We start from the raw sequence: 1895 nt of genomic DNA, 5'->3' as shown, positions 1-1895 counted from the left end.
TCACCAAGATGGATGCCCTGCCTCAGGACCAACAGGATGAGTTCCCTCTTTGATTGCCCCCTCAGTTTTAGTGGGTGCCTGCTCTTTACATGAACTTCAGTTTAACCTCTTAGAACCTCCCACTTCCACACTGCTGGCTGTGAGTTGTTCCTGCTGCTCTGGTGCCTCTCATTGCCTCAGTTTACCTACCTTGTGGAAACAGCACCACAGGTATTTGACACATTTGTCACCATGAACAGCTGATGACTGTCTGAGGTGACAGGGGACCCTGCTGTAATCAAGTCCCTGGGAACCAAGTCGCCAGGTGTGCCCCATGTTGAATACAAGTTTCATACTGATCTGTCAGTTTACCAGTCTCATGTAAATTTCATAGCACCATGGGGGTTGTGTGGGGCAGGCTGGGGCTTTTGTATAAAGAGCACACTCACGGCTTCCTCGGCGTTCTTGAAGTCACAGTCGTGCCAGTCGAGGCCACTCTGAACAGAGCAGTTGCCCTCCTTGATTTGATACTTGAAGGAATACAATGTTTCAGAGCCATCCTGAGAAAAGCAAAGGTGACACCTGGAGTCACTCAGGGGACCCAACAGCAAGTTTGTGGACCCTGACACACTACAAACACCAGTCCTGAGCAGACTCAAGCAGAGCCGTGTTTATCAAAATATAAGTGTTCACATTTGCATAAATACTCTTTGGAATGATGTTCATAATATGCTTATATTCTTAGTGATTTCAAAACAGTACCCTTAGTATTATCCCTGCCCTCCTTTATGTAAACCCTGGTTTACATGGATATACACATGTTGAACACATCTGGTTGAAGCTGGACATAGGGCAAAGCCTTGAATCGCAGTAGCACACTTGGTGGATTGAGACAGGAGGATCTTGAGTTCAAGGCCAGGAGAGCTACAGAATGAGGCCCTGACTCAATAACACCAAAGGGCCAGGATACAGTTTAGTGGTTGACTGACATGTGCTCTAGCTGGATCTCTGGGGGGAAGAGGGCTACCTGGACATTGTATAACAAAACTTCCATGGGTGCCATCTCTCAGTCAATAGAGATACTAGGAGGCTGTAGCCCCAATGCCACGAAGCAGACTGCACACTATACCACAGTTTAACCTCCCAAAGCTAACGTGCCTGTGTCCCTTAGGGCTTTCTTTTTATCCTGATGGTGTCAAAGGATTGGGTTTTTCTTCCTGCTGAAATAACTTGACCAATCCAAAGAAAGAATCTTTTTTTTTTTTAAAGAAAGAATCTTTTAAAGTGAAATGTATTACATTATTTATCTTTTTGAAAACTTTTAAAATTTTAATTCTATTTTAAGAGTATGACTCTTTGCCTCATATGTATGTATGTATGTATATATGTATGTATGTATATATATATTTGTATACTATGTGTGCCTGGTGTCCAGGATGGACAGAAGACACACCATAGTCCCTGGAACTGCAGTCTCTAGAACTACAGCTACCATGGGTGCTGGGATCTGATCCTAGGACCTCCCCAAGAGTAACCAGTACCCTGAACCACTGAGCTGCTCTCCAGCTTGTGAAATATATATATATATATATATATATGTATATATATATATATACATATATATATAATCTCTTAATGATTATGTTTTTCTCTAATTTATGCATCCTGCTTCTAATTGTTTCCAAACAGAGTTCACTCCACTAAGAAATAAAAGTATAGTTTAAAACCTGCCAAAGTGTACTCAGGATGTAGCCTAGAGTCCTGAGTTTAATTCCCCAGTATCACATAAGCCTGGCATGGGGGCACATGTCTGTAATCACAGCACAAGGAAGATGGAGGCAGGAGGATCAAAAGTTTAAGGACATTGTCAGCTACACAGCAAGTTCCTGATTAGTCTAAAGATACATGACACCCTG

The 1895-nt window shown here is 42.6% G+C and overlaps 1 protein-coding gene across 1 annotated transcript in view; it reads right to left on the bottom strand.

The window, feature by feature from the left end:
* LOC116086253 (T-kininogen 2-like) overlaps positions 1–1895 on the bottom strand; it is a 26094-nt gene that overhangs the window by 20982 nt on the left and 3217 nt on the right. Inside the window, exon 2 of the mRNA XM_031364596.1 lies at positions 429–539. Coding sequence (XP_031220456.1) covers positions 429–539 — 111 coding nt within the window. The remainder of the gene's footprint in view (positions 1–428; positions 540–1895) is intronic.

The sequence above is a fragment of the Mastomys coucha genome, unplaced genomic scaffold (genome assembly GCF_008632895.1).
Source record: "Mastomys coucha isolate ucsf_1 unplaced genomic scaffold, UCSF_Mcou_1 pScaffold12, whole genome shotgun sequence".
NCBI classification, from domain to species: Eukaryota; Metazoa; Chordata; class Mammalia; order Rodentia; family Muridae; genus Mastomys; species Mastomys coucha.
The sequence above is the reverse complement of the archived record's forward strand: the minus strand, read 5'-3'. Positions and strand labels throughout refer to the sequence as shown.